General features: G+C 39.0%; 1 protein-coding gene across 1 annotated transcript; it reads right to left on the minus strand.

The window, feature by feature from the left end:
- Positions 1-4,819: 4,819 nt before the first annotated feature.
- On the minus strand, positions 4,820-15,317 carry DDX20 (DEAD (Asp-Glu-Ala-Asp) box polypeptide 20). The gene is made up of 11 exons (XM_010830818.1): positions 14,990-15,317; positions 14,260-14,354; positions 13,446-13,614; positions 12,733-12,847; positions 12,468-12,610; positions 12,189-12,327; positions 12,032-12,090; positions 10,666-10,748; positions 10,236-10,341; positions 10,013-10,114; positions 4,820-6,340 (listed from the first exon to the last, which is right to left on the minus strand). The coding sequence occupies exons 1-11, from the start codon at positions 15,288-15,290 to the stop codon at positions 5,175-5,177; spliced, it is 2,478 nt and encodes an 825-aa protein (XP_010829120.1). The 5' UTR covers positions 15,291-15,317; the 3' UTR covers positions 4,820-5,174.
- Between the last annotated feature and the right edge of the window lie 6 nt (positions 15,318-15,323).

Consider the following 15,323-nt stretch of genomic DNA (forward strand, 5'->3'; position numbering starts at 1 on the left):
TTGAACACGTGAGTCTACGATCATACAGGAGGATAAAGTCAGCAAGTGGAAAAGTTAAAGTAAGAAAAATAAAAAATTTGAACAAAAATTAAAATGGCCAGTTAATGCTGATTCACAATTAACAAGCATCAATTTATGGATATGCTTGAGGACCTGACCCAGTTTTCAAACGATGATTCCTGCAGCTCAGGATCATGTCACTTTTTAGAATTGATCTAAACCTAGATGTTTAGGCTATTAATGAATTCTAGTGATCCAGGCTCCCTCACTTCAATTACCAGAGAAATACAAGGCATAAACATCCTAACGCTGTTAATCTAAGGCAATATTAGTTTCCCTTCTCATCTAGTTGGCATGGTAACCATAACAGGGACCCAAAAGACTACTTTCCCTGAGTTCCTTATGAAATCTCTGCAAAGCTTTAAAATGAGTGAAGGAAAAATGTTATGACCTGTCACCCTTGGAGCCCAAACAGCATCATGATGAGCATCATTAGAACTAAGAGAAAGTGATTCAGAAAAAGAAACAGCTTTAAAGGGGTTCCTTTTGAGTCTTGTTTTCAATTCAGGATGTTCTATGTTTTTCTCATCAAGTGTGGGAATGAATTTCTCTTAGCAGGTTTCTCAACTACACTGGATGATGTCACACTAACCAGTGTAGGGCACTGACCCAAGTCCTGGGGGGCTCCTTGGACCAATAGACTATTTTACAAACCTGGGTGGTGGGAGGGATGGTATATTTTTGATAATCAGACATTCCAATGTAATGTTTTCCTTAGAGGTCACCCTCCCCCATTAATGTTATCGTGAAAAACATCACGTGTGTTCTTTTCTATTTTCATATAATAAATGGGCTTTGCTTACCAACATCACAATGGCAAAGAAGAAATACTGTACAAAACTGCAGAAAGATAAACATGTGAAATCTTTCTATGGAAACAACAACAAAAAACAAACCAACTCTTGAGTTTCCTGTTGTCTTCTTTTGAAACTGTAGTGCGTATGTTAAAATGTGTATCATTTACAGTATTGAGTCATGTGCCACTGCTGTACCCGATGTATCCAATCTGGATTAAACAACGTGCCACAAAATGATTATGACTGTTTAATACCTGTATTCTCCTGCTCTACATTAGAAAATAAGGGTAATTTGAACAGAGACTTTCTCCCTCGCCAGAAAGTCACAGAATCTCAGAAGGGTGCTTAAGCTCTGGTCTCATCTTCCCTTCCCCATCCTCCCTCAATGCGAGCAACTCCTTTATGACATCCGAGATGGTTCTTGCCTGCTTGTATACTTTAGTCATGGATGTTCACTAACAGGGAAAGCATTTGATTGCATTTGTCAACAGCTCTATTTTGAGACTCAGCCCTGCATTACTGAAAGAAAAATAGGCTTTTATGTATCCGTACTGGTTCTGCTGAGAATACACTGAATATCTACCATCTAAACCAACGTCTCAAACTAAAAGGAAAACTCAAAATTAAACGCTATATAGAGTATAGCAAAAAGCTCGGATATTAGAGGACAGAGCACATGTTCAGGTTCTATCATTTATATGACTTCACATCAGTGTTTGTGTGTGTGCATGTGGTCACACCCCGCAGCTTACAGGATTCTTAGCTCCCTGACCAGGGATTGAACCCTTGTTCCTGGCAGTGGAAGCACGGGTGTCTTTAACCACTGGACTGCCAGGGAAGCTCCCAGTCTCTTCTCTCTTGGCTTCAGTTTGTTTCCTCATCTTAAAAATGAGGGGACTGGGTTAGATATCTTGAAGATCTGTTCTTAGTAATTCTGGTTTAGGTAGTGAGAACTGGCATTTTCACATTTCACCATAATGTGGCAAGAACAATGGGAGTTCTTTTGATTTCCCCACAACAGCCATCGATGAAAATTGTAAGGTTAAAGCAAATATAAGGTTTGCTGTGTGTAAATGTAAAGCAAATGTGTGATGCCAGAAGGCCCTGAGTTGGCTGTGAAATTCATTTCTATCACTAATGTTCATAGCTTTATCATCCACTAGGTGTCACTACAGATCCACAGTTCAAACAATCTGGAGCAGAGTAATGAAATCAAATGCATGGTGAGCAATATTTGCTTTTTCATGAAAAAAGCACATGTTAACTGGGGTATACATGCTTGTTCACAGACACAAAGCAATAAACATATTCTGTCAAAATGAGAGAACAACCTGGTAATGCAGTTCCAATGTCAGTTATGACTATCAAAAATATAATTTTATTTTTTAAGACTAAGATAGGGTTATTTATATTTGAGGGAGGGGAAAAATACCTAAGACTTTAAACTACTCCCTTGACTCATACAAGTTGATCCATTAAGTATCATAATTTCTGTTCAATTATTTTTAGTGTTCAAGGGCTCTTACCTTTAAACCATTTTTTTAAGGTTAGTGATCGTGTTAGTAGCTTAGTCATGATGTCCAACTCTTTGTGACCCCAGGAACTGTAGCCTGCTAGCCTCCTATGTCCATCGAATTCTCAAGGCAAGAATACTAAAATGGGTTGCCATTCCCTTCTCCAGGGGATCTTCTCAACCCAGGGATCAAACCCAGGTCTCCCACACTTCAGGGAGTCTTTATGGCCTGAGCCACCAAGGAAGCCCTTTTTAAGGTTAGGTTAGGTTTAAAAGGTTAGCAATTATTACTGCAATATTTACACTACTTTTAAAGATTACTTTTAATTACCCAAAGTTATATTAAGTCAGAATCATCCAAAGCAACAGGTTTCCCAAACATTTCTCTACATGTTAATGCTGCTAGCCTAATTTATGTCTAACTTGAACAGCTATATAAATGTATGGATTTAGTATTCTAGAAGTCAGACATTAAACCAATTCATAGTAGTCATGTATGTAAATGTATAAAGGCTCTCTATACTCATAAAAAGATATTCCTTTTCTCTAGAAATTATCTTATTAGTCATGTACCAGTTAGATCTTAGAGCTGGAAGGGACCCTAAAAATCTTTTGGTCTAACTGCCTCCTTTTACTAGTGAGACTATTGGACTTTGAGAGGTTAAATGACTGCTGCTGCTGCTGCTACGTCGCTTTAGTTGTGTCCGACTCTGTGCGACCCCATAGACGGCAGCCCACCAGGCTTCCCATCCCTGGGATTCTCCAGGCAAGAACACTGGAGTGGGTTGCCATTTCCTTCTCCAATGCATGAAAGTGAAGTGAAAGTGAAGTCGCTCAGTCATGTCCGACTCTAGCGACCCCATGGACTGCAGTCTACCAGGCTCCTCCGTCCATGGGATTTTCTAGGCAAGAGTACTGGAGTGGGGTGCCAGTGCCTTCTCTGGGTTAAATGACTAGTACAAGGTAAAAAAGTTGGTAGCAGAGAGTCAACTAAGACAAACACTCCTTCCACTACACCACAAAACATTCTCAAGTAAATCTGCCTAAAACCTACCTACAGCTCCTAACAGATTAGGGGGATGTGCACCTAGACTGATAATTTCAGCAGATTCCTTCCACAGCCAGCACAATAACTACACCTCTTATCTGGGAAAGGTAACTGCTGAAATGTTCCAAGGAAAATGCTTATGAAAAATGAAATCAGTATCTTCATGTGTTATGGTATATGCTTACCTCCAGCTTATTTTCTTTTTTAAAAAAAAAGCAAACACAAAAAAGACAACCCTAAAAGAGAATCCAATTAATTTCAAGACTAATGGGTATCCTAATTTCTAATTAAGATACAGAAGTATCCTAATTAAAATCCCCTAGCAATGATAAACTGTGAACTTGGCTGTACTGTGGGGGAAAAGGGTAGGAAAAAAAAAAAAGAGCTAAGCTCAATTATGTAACAACAGGATCTTAAACGTGTAATTAAAGTCATCTTAATGACATGCTGGACCTAATTATGGATTTGCTATTTACAGTGTTAATGCACTCTAACTTGGTAATACATGTACAGTACTGGTATGTATAAGTAAAGCCTATCACTGCCCAACCCAAAATGACAGGAATCTAAGTTAAACCATTAGGGCTGTGTTATGTGAGTGCTGGACAGTTAATGACAATGGCTGCAGATGTTTGCTGACAGCCCTGGGGGAAAATGTTAATACTGCCTAGACAAGTATGTACACAGGAAAGGAGAGCTTCCCTTTTAAAAAGTAAATACATATCTCTGTTCATAGGTGGTTCTCTCACTACAAATCCCTTTCACAGAAAGGATTTGGAACCAAACATGAATTCATAAAAGGGATGCTATAAAGAAATTAAAGAATATGTAACTTCTAATTACATTTTTCTAAATCATAATTTATAGACACAGAATTTCAGAAAAATGCTAGAAACTTCCCTTAGCCTACTAACTAGCAGAATAAGGCAGCTATTAATCTGGGTCCCAGAGATGGGCTTCAAAAGGTCTATGAACCCTTTGAAAAAAAATTGTTTACAGAATGAGAAACTTTTGGGGACAAATCTATAGCTTTCATCAGATTCATAAAAGGATCCAAAAATCAACAAAGATGAAGAGCTGCTCCTTTTCCTGAGAAACAAAAGACACTGATCCTTAGCTATTTAATGCATATCAAAAACACAGACAGCTCCCATAATCTTAAAAATAAGACATCATCATCAAAAGATGAACAATAAACATGTCAGCACACTTGGCTGAATTTCTTTTTTCACTGGAAGCAAATAGCATCAAATCAAGGACCTTGGGAAAGTCTAAATCAATGTTTATTCCCAAAAGGAGAAGCAGTTTTCTATCTACCATGCTACAACTTTCTGTAAGAACACACCTCTATGGAAATGCAGCCCAAGACTTTTGGAAAGAACTCCACAACATAAACCAGCATTACCTTTCAAATCTCAAGGTTTTTATTTCTTTTAAAGTAAGCAGTGGTATAAGTCTTTTTCAGTGTTTCTTTTCAGAACGGCTTATAGAAAATGGCACCCTGGGACCTTTAGCTTTACATCCCCCAAATTTTCTTTCAGGAATCTAATCCAGGGAGTTTCTTTAAAAAGATAATACACTTGACCTACATCAGGTTGATTTAGGTCAAAACAACCTGAAAAATAGATATGTCCCAGCAGAAAGCCTCAAGACTTCTCCAGTTCCTCAAAAAATGCCACTATACACCACTCCCCGATAGGTCAAGGAGGATGGCAATCACTTGATATGCCCAGATGGTGTGAGGGGCAGCCTACTGTCACTGGGTGCTGTGCATCATTTCTTGTAGATAAACGGTATTCATCTGATAGGCTGCCATCCAACTTGGATGCCTCTGAGCATTCCAATAATACGACTGAGAAGCAGCAGCATAGTATTCCTGCCATGCCCTGTAGTAAGCTCTCCAGTACTCCTCATAGTCCTGATATGTATCAGAAAAACTTGGATGTGTTTCCCTCTGGCAGTCATACCAACCATCTTCCTGGGGTTCTGTCTGCAATCGATAGGAAGATCGCCTGGGAAGGTTTCTCCGGCTCTGCTTAGCTCTCTGGTTATGGTTAGCGCCCTCCTTATGCCTTGTCTTTACTTGGATTTCAGTTGATTCTTGATACTCTACTAGGCTAGGGGTGTCATTTCCATTCAGAGGCTGTTCCAAAGAGATATGGCCATCCATAGGAATAGATTCTGAGTCTTTCAGCTGAGTATCAGAAGAAACTTCCAAGTATGACTTATTTCCTTTGCTCTGGGAAGAAGTCCTTGAGCTGTAAGAATCACTGTCACTCTCGGAGTCTCCAGACTGGCTGCTACTTGCCAATATCTGCACTCTCTCTTCAGTAATTCTGTTTTTCACAAAACCATTTTGAGGATTCACAGACTGATCCCCAGGACCTGTGTAGTGTCTGATGATTTCCACAGGTTTCTCTAAACCCTCTTTAATATAGTGTTCATAATCCTCCACCAATTCTGCAAAAGTCAAAATACACGGCAAATGGGTTTTAAAGGAAGACAGACAAGGAATTTTGGGGAGTGACACAGAAGCTTCTTTGACTTGGTGCTGACTGTTAGTAGGGTTTTCAATAGAGGTCTGAACAGAATTCTTCATTTGCTCTTCCGGTTGTACTGCACAGCCCAGTTCTTTTGGTGATATGACTTTTTCTACGATTCCACACTCTGAATGGCTTTTCACAGGAAGTTTTTGTTTGGTATTACTTTTTGATTTCACTGATACTGTAGATATAGAAGTATTCCTAGATGAAGCCATGTGTTTACCATGAGCTTTCTGAGTTTGAAAGGTTCTCTCTATTTTTTGAATATGCTTTTTTAGAGGCTGGGTAGGTACACTTGCTAAACCATATGTATGCATGGCAGCTTCAACCTCCACATCCCAATCCAAACATTCTTCCATCAGATCAGGAGGAATAGGATCTACATAAAAGGAATTAAAAAGTATTAAATTCTCAAGTTGCTTTAGACCAGCATTTTCTGAATGGTTTAATAAAGCTTTCCATGGTCAAAAGAGTTAAGAAACAAAATACACTAACAATATACTAAGAAGCTTAATATATTAGTATTTTAAAAGACCTAAGTAATCCTCACAGGAAAGAATTTTGGTGACAAATATACAAGACCATCCCATACTCATTAGCAGTATCACCCTCTAACCTCTCAGTGAAAAGAGCTGATTCTAGGAGTAAGGTGCCTCTGTAGCAGTTCTCCTACCCCTCGTCATCTCCCTCTCACCAACTTCTGCCTGTGATCTCACGACTCATAGCAGCAAAACAAAGGTATTATAAAACAGACCATGCTCCCTAAAGCTTACCAACTGGGAAATATTACAACCGCAACTCTGCACCCAAGTAAATCTGCCACCCTATATTATATTCTACCAGGGAAAAATCAACTCCCTCAATGGTGGAGGGAAAAAACCTCCACAGGGGAAAAAAGACAGATAGATGACTGTGAAAAGACCTGTGATATCAATGGCACTTGTAAATCTAAAAAAATGTACTGGCTCCAACCCTCTGAATTTCCTCTTCCAGCCAGGTGTGACAATTTGCTTCTACCTACACTCAGGTCTTTCCAAAGTGTGACCAATTTTCATCTTAGAGCAAGTACACAGAGCCTCAGCTTTACAAAGAGCTCACCTGTCACTGCTGGTGCTGTTCCATGTATGTGTACCCACTACTCATTCCCTCAGATCTGGATTCTTCAGCTGGGGCTCTTGATTCTTCATTGAATAGAAACTCTGACTAAACTCAGATTCCTGCTAAGATGATATCCCTTGCTTGCAGAGATCTATCATTCAGGTCAATTTCCCTCCTAATCCTGCTCCTGGATACTCACCTGAACAGTCTGTGGTCACACAAGTGTCTAGTCCAATACAGATCTAACACCATGAGTATCATTTTCTCACAATTTCAGGGCTCTGTTAACACTTCATAAAGATCCAAATACATGTCATTTTCCAGTAACCAAAGACAACTTTTTATCACTAGATGTTATGATACAGAATCCTACCACAAGGCCTACTCCTCCTATGTCAATTTTCAATTTTTTTCTGTATTTATAATTACAAAGATTATCAATACTTATAGAGAGAATTAACAAAATATAGTCTCAGAGAACCTAAAGACCATCTACTCTAAAAACAAATACTTTGTAAACCCGGACATAAGCTTAGAGTAATTTTAAAAATCTGTAAAAAGATAATAAAATGAATTATCACAAAGCCAGAACTACTAAAATTCACAGTACTCCTAGACCTGTGCTTAATCTAGCTTTGTAAAAATCACTAAAGGAGTGAAATATATTGGTAAATATTCACTGCCATATTTATTCAATAACATATCCCATTTTCTAGAAGATCATTTATATATATGTTTATATAACTATACAATATCTATATTGTATATATATATACAATATATATATACAATATACAATATTGTACAATATATACAATATTATATAGATATGTATCTATATAATATATGGAGGAGGAGATAACAGAGGATGAGATGGTTGGATGGCATCACTGACGCATTGGACATGAGTTTGAGTAGGCTCCGGGAATTGGTGATGGACAAGGAAGCCTGGCATGCTGCAATCCATGGGATCACAGAGTCGGACAGAACCGAGAGACTGAACTGATTGATGTGTGTGTATGTGTGTGTGTTTGTGTGTGTGTGTGTGTGTATATACACACCTGCTTTTATATATATATATATATATGCCTGTCTCTTGGGAAATCTGTATGCAGGTCAGGAAGCAACAGTTAGAACTGGACATGGAACAATAGACTGGTTCCAAATAGCAAAAGGAGTACATCAAGGCTGTATATTGTCACCCTGCTTATTTAACTTACATGCAGAGTACATCATGAGAAACGCTGGGCTGGATAAAGCACAAGCTGGAATCAAGACTGTCAGGAGAAATATCAATAACCTCAGATACGGAGATGACACCACCCTTATGGCAGAAAGCAAAGAGGAACTGAAGAGCCTTTGATGAAAGTGAAAGAGGAGAGTGAAAAAGTTGGCTTAAAGCTCAACATTCAGAAAATGAAGATCATGGCATCTGGTCCCATCACTTCATGGGAAATAGATGGGGAAACAGTGGAAACAGTGGCTGACTTTATTTTGGGGGGCTCCAAAATCACTGTGGATGGCAACTGCAGCCATGAAATTAAAAGATGCTTGCTCCTTGGAAGAAAAGCTATAACCAACCTAGACAGCATATTTAAAAGCAGTGGCATTACTTTGCCAACAAAGGTCCATCTAGTCAAGGCTATGGTTTTTCCAGTAGTCATGTATGGATGTGAGAGTTGGACTATAAAGAAGGCTGAGCACCAAAGAATTGATGCTTTTGAACTGTGATGTTAGAGAAGACTCTTGACAGTCCCTTGGACAGCAAGGAGATCCAACCAGTCCATCCTAAAGGAAATCAGTCCTGAATATTCATTTGAAGGATTGATGTTGAAGCTGAAACTCCAATACTTTGCCCACCTGATGCAAAGAACTGACTCATTTGAAGACCCTGATGATGGGAAAGATTGCAGGCGGGAGGAGAAGGGGATGACAGAGGATGAGATGGCTGGATGACTTCACCAACTCAATGGACATGAGTCTGAGTAAACTCCAGGAGCTGGTGATGGACAGTGAGGCCTGGCGTGCTGCAGTCCATGGGGTCACAAAGAGTCGGACACGACTGAGCGACTAAACTGAACTGAACACACTAACATGCATACATTAACATATACAGTTGACCTTTGAATAACACAGGTTTGAACTGAGGGTTTGAAGGTCCAGTCATACACAGACTTCTTCCAGTATATATGACAGTACTACACAGTCTGCTGTTGGCCGAATCAGTGAATGTGGAAATACAGATATGGAGGGCTGACTCTGAGTTATACAGGGACTTATGCTGCGCAGAGGCTCAGCACCTCCAACTCCCATGTTATTCAAGGGTCAGCCGTACAGCATATAAATCATATTTCCACACAAGAGTTTAGGGTTTTTAAAAAAAGTTTTCAAGAAATCATTAATAGTTTCAAAACATGCATTGTTTCCAAGATGGCATTTTTAAAAAGAAGCTTGATAAATGATTCATTATAATCAAAAGAAAATACTTAAACATTCAAATTAAAGATACTTCCTCATAATAACAAAGGAGAACATGAGAAGAATTATCTTCACCACAACATAAAAGGTAAGATACATCCTTTGATATAAAAGAATAAAATCAAATTTGAAGGCTAAAAACTATGGAGTTAATACAACAGAAATATATTTTTCACTTTTCATGTGAAAAATATATTATTAGCTTACAATTTTCTCCCTGCTACTTATTAACTTTAAGACCTTAAGCAAATAGTTAACCTCTCTCTGTCTCAATATCCTCTTCTACAAAAGGTAGATAATAATAGCACATAACTCAAAGGATTGTGGTGAGCATTAGATGAGTTAACATACATAAATATTTATAAATACTTAGAACATTACACATCATAAATACTCTATGTTTGCTATTATTTTTATTAGGCCTATCATCATTACCATTATTATTTCAACAGCAAATGAAACAGATAAAATATACCTGGTAAAGGCAGAAGATTGATAGTACATTTCTGGGCAATTTTCATCATCATGTTTTCTTCTTCTCCCCTGCAGCAGTAGGTCACTGTCAGTCCCAAAGTTCCTAAAGCACCGAAAGAATGTTAAGTAGTAAGTCAGTTTTCATATAAATGACATTCCAAGTCCACTTGCCACAGTATAGCTTCCTCCCCTTAAAGAAAGCATCTCAATTTTTTTCTTTTTACCAAAACGGCCAGCTCTGCCAATTCGATGCATATATGTCTCGCAGTCCAATGGTACATCCAGGTTTACAACTAGGTTCACCTTCTCAGCATCAATTCCACGGGAAGTCTTGAATTGAAGAAAAGAACAAGTGCTTGTTTGCAGTAACGACTGCATGGACACACCACTATTCTAGTGTAACCAAGAGCCAAATTAAGAACAGGAGGATATTTAGGAGCAAAGGAAAATTTGTTTCTAATAAATAACTGCCTTCAAGAATAAATGTTAAAAACACAAAAGACAGTTTTAGGAAAACATATTCCCCAGCACTGGAATATGATTATCTTCTGGTATTCCTGTCAGATACACCCACCTAAAGTAATAGTTGAAATCTGTACATTTGATAACATATGTCCAGATGGATTAGTCACCCAAACTGAACAGCAAATTTACCAGATCTGTGGAAATGAGGACTCTGCAATGAAACTGCTTCAGTTTAGCCATAGCATCAAGACGCCGATTCTGATTCATGTTGCCTAAAAAGATCCAGAAATAAAGTCACATAAAACAAGCTAATATACATTTATCAAATCCACAAAAAGCAGAAATAGTAATACCCAGTCTTAACAGTTAAAAAATGTAACAACCAAAGTTAATTCTGTCATTATATGGAAATCTAGGTTATGACCTAAAGTCAGAATCTTTTAAAAATATAGTTAGGCAATCAACTCAAAATTCAATTTTAATTTTTTTCTTATTTTTATTTTTTGGCCTAGCTGCAGTATGTGGGGATCTTAGTTTTCCAACCTGAGATTAAACTCATGCTTCCCTGCAGTGGGAACACAGAGTCTTAACCACTGGACTACCAGGGAAGTCCCTAAAAATTCATTTTTAAACGGTGACTTAGGCTATGCCTGCAGATAAACATTATATCTAAAAGTTACATATAAGGTTTAACAATTCTTAGCAAAATAAAATTGCTTTAATCAGCTGCTTATCAATTTGGTATTGAAGTGTGATCTACAGTCCAAATATTGGTCCATGAGATACATCATTACCAAACAAGCCTATACTAACAGGTTAAAAACTAAGCTGAGATAGCAACCAAAGCTCTAAAAAGGCTCTCACTGATCAAAAATTCCTTTAAATCTTCCATTCCTAGGTCAGCAGTAATAATTCACCTTTGTGTCAAAAATCAATCAGTTCTGAGTCTTCCTTGGTAGTAGTTCAGTGATAAAGAATCTGCCTGCCAATGCAGGAGACATGGATTCAATCCCTGGTTTGGAAAGATCCTTCATGCTGTGGAGCAACTAAACCCATGTGTCACAACTACTGAAGCCTGCGCGCCTAGAGTCCATGCTCCACAACAAGAGAAGCCACTGCAGTGAAAAGCCCAATCGCTGACACTAGAGAAAAAGCCTTCACAGCAATGAAGACCCACCACAGTCATAAATAAATAAATGAAAATCAATCAGTTTTGCCTTCCAAGAGACCATAAAAGTCAATTCAGTCAGCAATTCTTAGCAATTTTAACATGATTATCTTAAGACCAAAAAAAGACTTTGTTTCTATAAAATCAGTTATTTGTGGATATAACTCAAGTTTTCTACTATATTATAAACCATGTTACTTCTTAAAAAAACAAGGATATTGGTATAACCAAATCTCAGTGAAAAATAAACCTGAAATTCCGTTTACTCTAAAGACTCAGTATAACCCCACATTAACAAGTCAACTCATAAAGTGGTATCTCTTCTGACTTGGGAGAAGCTTCAAGTCAGGATACTCAACAAAGATTAAAGTTAAGAGATGAAGTTACCTGAAATGTACTCGGCAGGAAAGCCTTTAGAAGAAAGGATATCAGCCAAGTGTTGTGCTCTATGAAAAATAACACAGAGGGTTATAATTTTACAAATACTGCCCACACCTATCTTTGTATTTCATAAGTTCCCCAGATGACTTTTAAGGTACAGTACCTGCTGTGTAAGTTAGAAAAGACTAAGGCTTGATTAAATGGAATTTTGCTGAACAGTTCCTGTAAATGTTGAGTCTTTTCCTCAAAAATCTTATGGGCCAAAGGGTATGAATTGACAATCTTATAATACTGCTTCAAACCTATAAAGAAGAGTCTTCTGTTAAAACAAACCTATTTGCTAAATAAAGCAAATATGAAAGCAATAGACAACTAAACAAAAGAAAGCTCCAGAATATCATGAACAAACCCAGTAAGTAACAAATCCAATATCTATACACACCTATTAGGCTCGGATCACTGGAATTTAGTCTTACAAAAGTGGGCTCCCTCATGTACTTTGTCAAAGCATTAGCCAAAAATTCAGGGTAAGTAGCTGACACTGCCAACATCTGTTTACTTGCAGGCAAGGAAGAATAAATCCAACTGCAAAATAAAAGAAAAACACACACTCTGAAAACTATTCAGATGGTAATCACCACTTAGAAAAGCCAAAGACAGACACTTTGGAGCACCATTTTAATAATCAAGTTACTTATTTTTCTTACTTTATTTGCTCTTGGAAGCTGCCTTCTTCTAAGAGCTTATCTGCTTCATCAAGAATAAAGAGACGTATACTGCCTGGATTCAAGTAGTCAAGTTCTATCAGTTGTTTAATTCTGCCTAAATTCCAGAAAACAAAACAAAACATATTCAAATATTCACAATGCACCAATTTGTGGAAATTTCAACCAATTCTGTTACTCTACTTAACAGGTGGAACTGCTGATCTGAGCCAACCCTCACTATTCTCTATTTACACACTAAACCCCACAAATTAGAAATCTTGAGTTCTGATCCTGCCTAAATCTGCTACTCTTCCCTCACATTTCATCACCAATATGTATGGAAAATAAACACTATTCCTATTAAGAGCTGTAAGGCACTGAATGCTAGATTGTGATTCTGAGTGATTCATGACTGAAAGACAATACGGAAGCAAAGAATAATCCCAATCCATGGCTTAGAAGGGCTTCCTGAAAGTCATCTCAATACTCTTCTTTTCAAAGGCCTATCCCATACTTAAACATCCTTAGGAATGGAGATTTTATACATTCTGTTGGTAATCCAGTCATGTGTTTATATCTCACTAATCTAATGTTCTTCATCTTTAATACTCAAAATAATTACCATAGTTATCAAAGACTGCCATATTCTTATTGTTATATAAAAGTGCTCAGTTACTTAAAAGCCTAGTAATTAAAAGGTGCTGATATCTTACCAGGAGAACCAACAGCAATATGACACTTTTTAAGTCTGGTTTTGTCTTGAGATAATGGAGTCCCTCCAATAAACACATGACATTCTAACCCTTCCATTTTTATTCCAATGGCTGTGATAACAGAATGTATCTGTACAGCAATTTCTCTTGTAGGAGCCAAGATCAAAATCTAAAAACAAAACATAAAATATACCTTTAACAAGTCAGCAGAATAAATATATAAGGTAGGACTCAAAAAGATATCCCCAGTGCCTGGCATAATTGTTTACAGATAACATGGGCAAATCATATTATCTTTAACATATCTTTGTTGAAGAAATGATCCCCAAACCCAAATCTCCTGTTAATTTGGGTAAGGCCATCTTAGACACACTCTGAATCTAGAAAATGGGAGATCAGTATAATACAGTCCCTGTTAAGAACCACCTAGTTACGACAACAGCCAATTACCTCATTACCACAAATCAGGCAAAATGCTAAACCTCACCATAATCTGGTGAGCAAATAAAAGCATAAAAAAAAATCCCTATTTGTATTCTCAAGAAATGACAAAATTGATACACATGGCAGACTTGTTTTATTTAACATGTAGTAATAACAGAAATCTCTAAACTTCTATTTGGTCACTATCCCATCCATACCTCCACCACTCAATAGCCTCAATGTCTACTTTCCCCGTATACTTGTCATCTATGCCTCAAGGGAATCATTCACCAACTTCACTTCTATCTCTGAGGAGCCACTGGTATTTCATCTGACGTGTAGTAAAATCCACATAACATACCCTCCTTTGGGTCATCTGAGCTAAACTCACCTGGGTACTTAGGTTCTCAAGAACAAGAGAGTCCAAAGCAATGGTGGAGAAGACACAGGTTTTCCCAGTTCCAGACTTAGCCTGAACAATTAAATCTGAGAAGAAAAAAAAGTTAGCTAGGACTGAAGAAACTTAGGTACGAATCCCAGAACTAGAAGGGTCTCCAGAGATCACATCGTTGGCACTTTGGTTTTTACCCTTAACTCTTAAAACAGCATGAAGCCATATCCAGAAACAGGCCTCCTCCCTGAACCCCTACCATTTCTTTTCTTCTTTAGGCTTAAGAACCAGAGGTTTGAAGTATGAAATCAAAGTATCAGTAGGGTCACATTCCCTCCAAAGGCTCTATGGTCTCAATACAATTCTTCCCTGTCTCTTCCAGCTTCTGATGGCTCTGATATTTCTTGGCGCGAAGCTGTGTAACTACAATTTCTGGCTTTAGTCACTGGATTTAGGGCCTACCCTAATCCAGGATGATCTTATCCGAGATCCTTACTGTTTGCTTTTCTCAAACATAGAATCACTTGTCAGAATGGAATGGACCTTAAATATCTCCAAATTCAGTACTGCGCCTCCGTTTGACAGTGTGGGAAATAGAGGCTCGCGGAATGCGGTGTCGTGACCCTGCAGGCAGCCGCCCTGGGCCCTTCCCGGCCTTCGCCATGGCTCGACCGCCCCCAGCATCCCCCACCTTCGGCCCTCCTGGCTCCGCTAGTGCCCCCTCCCTCACCGAGTCCACATCGCCCCAGAGGGATGGCCTTCAGCTGCACGGGCGACGGCCGCTCGAAGCCAACCGCCCGAAGGCCCTCCAGCACCGGGCGCGACAGCAGCAGCGACTCGAAGTCTGCTGGCTCTGCCAGCAGCACGCCCCCGGCGCGGGCCCGCGGGCCGCTGATGTCGTGAGCCGTCCGCAGGGTCCGCACCGGCCGGGAGGCTGGCTCCGGGGCCGAGAACTGCGTGGCCACACGCTCCGCGGGCATAGCGGTCTCCACGGTCTCTAAGGCCGCTGGGGCTTCGAACGCCGCCGCCATGGTAGCCGCGCCGCCGGATCTCGCGGTACTTGG

This window comes from Bison bison, unplaced genomic scaffold, assembly GCF_000754665.1.
Source record: "Bison bison bison isolate TAMUID 2011002044 unplaced genomic scaffold, Bison_UMD1.0 scf7180017864519, whole genome shotgun sequence".
NCBI classification, from domain to species: domain Eukaryota; kingdom Metazoa; phylum Chordata; class Mammalia; order Artiodactyla; family Bovidae; genus Bison; species Bison bison.